This window comes from Capsicum annuum, chromosome 10 (assembly GCF_002878395.1).
Source record: "Capsicum annuum cultivar UCD-10X-F1 chromosome 10, UCD10Xv1.1, whole genome shotgun sequence".
NCBI lineage: Eukaryota > Viridiplantae > Streptophyta > Magnoliopsida > Solanales > Solanaceae > Capsicum > Capsicum annuum.
The window spans coordinates 180,353-181,739 of NC_061120.1; the positions used below are offsets into that span (position 1 = coordinate 180,353).

The following is a 1,387-nucleotide window of genomic DNA, read 5'->3' on the forward strand; positions in this document are numbered from 1 at the left end:
ACCTATTTAGATGAATTTTTTAAAAAAAAAAAGATAATAATTATGTCTTGTTTTTCTAAAACGACAGATGTCTTAAAGCAATTTAGCAATCAACGATAAATAACATATATAGCAAATGTCAACTTTCATTGCAACTTTTTTTTTTTCGTAAGTTCGAGTCTTGAGTATAGAGACATCTTTATTAAAAAATGTTTTACACCCTTAACGTTGGATTTCTCAAAGCGAATTCAAATTTAAATACTAGCATTATATCTAGTGAAAAATCAAAAAAATAAAATAAAATCTATATATATATATATATACACACACAAACATTCCCTACATATTTTAGAGCAATTTAGTAATCAAAATGATAAATAACACATATAGCAAATCTCAACTTCCATTGCAACTTATATATGCTACATAAGTTTGTGTCATCTGTTCGAGTCTCGAGTATAGAGCTATCTTTGCTGCGAAACGCTTTACCCCCTTCATGTAAGATTTCTTAGAGCAAATTTAAATTTAATCTGACCAAAATACAGATAGCATACACCAAATAAAAAATCGAAAAAAATAGAGAAATATATATATATACATTTTATGTTGGAATATCAAATTTAATTTAATTATTTTATGCATCACTTTGTGAACATAGATATTGGTACTAAGCATAATCCTTTTTTCTTCAATTCTGTGTTGTCATTTTCCTTTGGTGAATTATTCAATCCACTAGTCATCATTTGTTGGCCAGAAATATTATTCCCTTTCCCCTGTTAAATTCCCAAAAAAAAAAAAAAATCTTAGAATAAAAATGACAAGTAAATTAACCACTTAAATAATGGAGATAATAATGTTTTGGAATGATATTTTTCAAAAAATATAGTCATTTTTTGGTGTTTGGTCGTCAGAAAATATTTTTTCTTGAATAAAAATGACAAGTAAATTAACCACCTAAATAGTGTTAAAATGATATTTTTCAAAAAAATATAGTCATTTTCTGGTGTTCGGTCGTCAGAAAATATTTTTCTTGAAAAAAAATTGACAAGTAAACGACCTAAATAATGGAGATAATAATGTTTTTGAATGATATTTTCAAAAAAAAAGTCATTTTCTGGTGTTTGATCATCAGAAAATGTTTTTTTCCATAAAATACTTTCCTCCAAAAGGACAAAATGAGTATTTTCATTTATTTTCTGGACTTTTCTCCCTTTTGAACGAAAGTCATTTTCCATCGATATTATTGAATTTTAAACACTTAGATATTATTATTAGATATTATTATTATCAATCGTTATAGTTAGACTTGATAATATTATTAGCAACACAAAAATGTATTTTTTACTATTTAAATAAACACTCGAAAAAATTTTCTAAATAACTTTTTTTTTTGAAAATGACTTTCGTC

At 24.9% G+C, this 1,387-nt stretch overlaps 1 protein-coding gene across 1 annotated transcript in view; it reads right to left on the minus strand.

The window, feature by feature from the left end:
• Nucleotides 1-265: 265 nt before the first annotated feature.
• The window catches only part of LOC107844811 (vascular-related unknown protein 1), a gene marked incomplete at its 5' end in the record, with an annotated part of 2,960 nt that continues 1,838 nt past the window's right edge, over nt 266-1,387 (minus strand). Inside the window, 1 exon segment of the mRNA XM_016689152.2 lies at nt 266-752. Coding sequence (XP_016544638.2) covers nt 621-752 — 132 coding nt within the window. The 3' untranslated portion in view covers nt 266-620.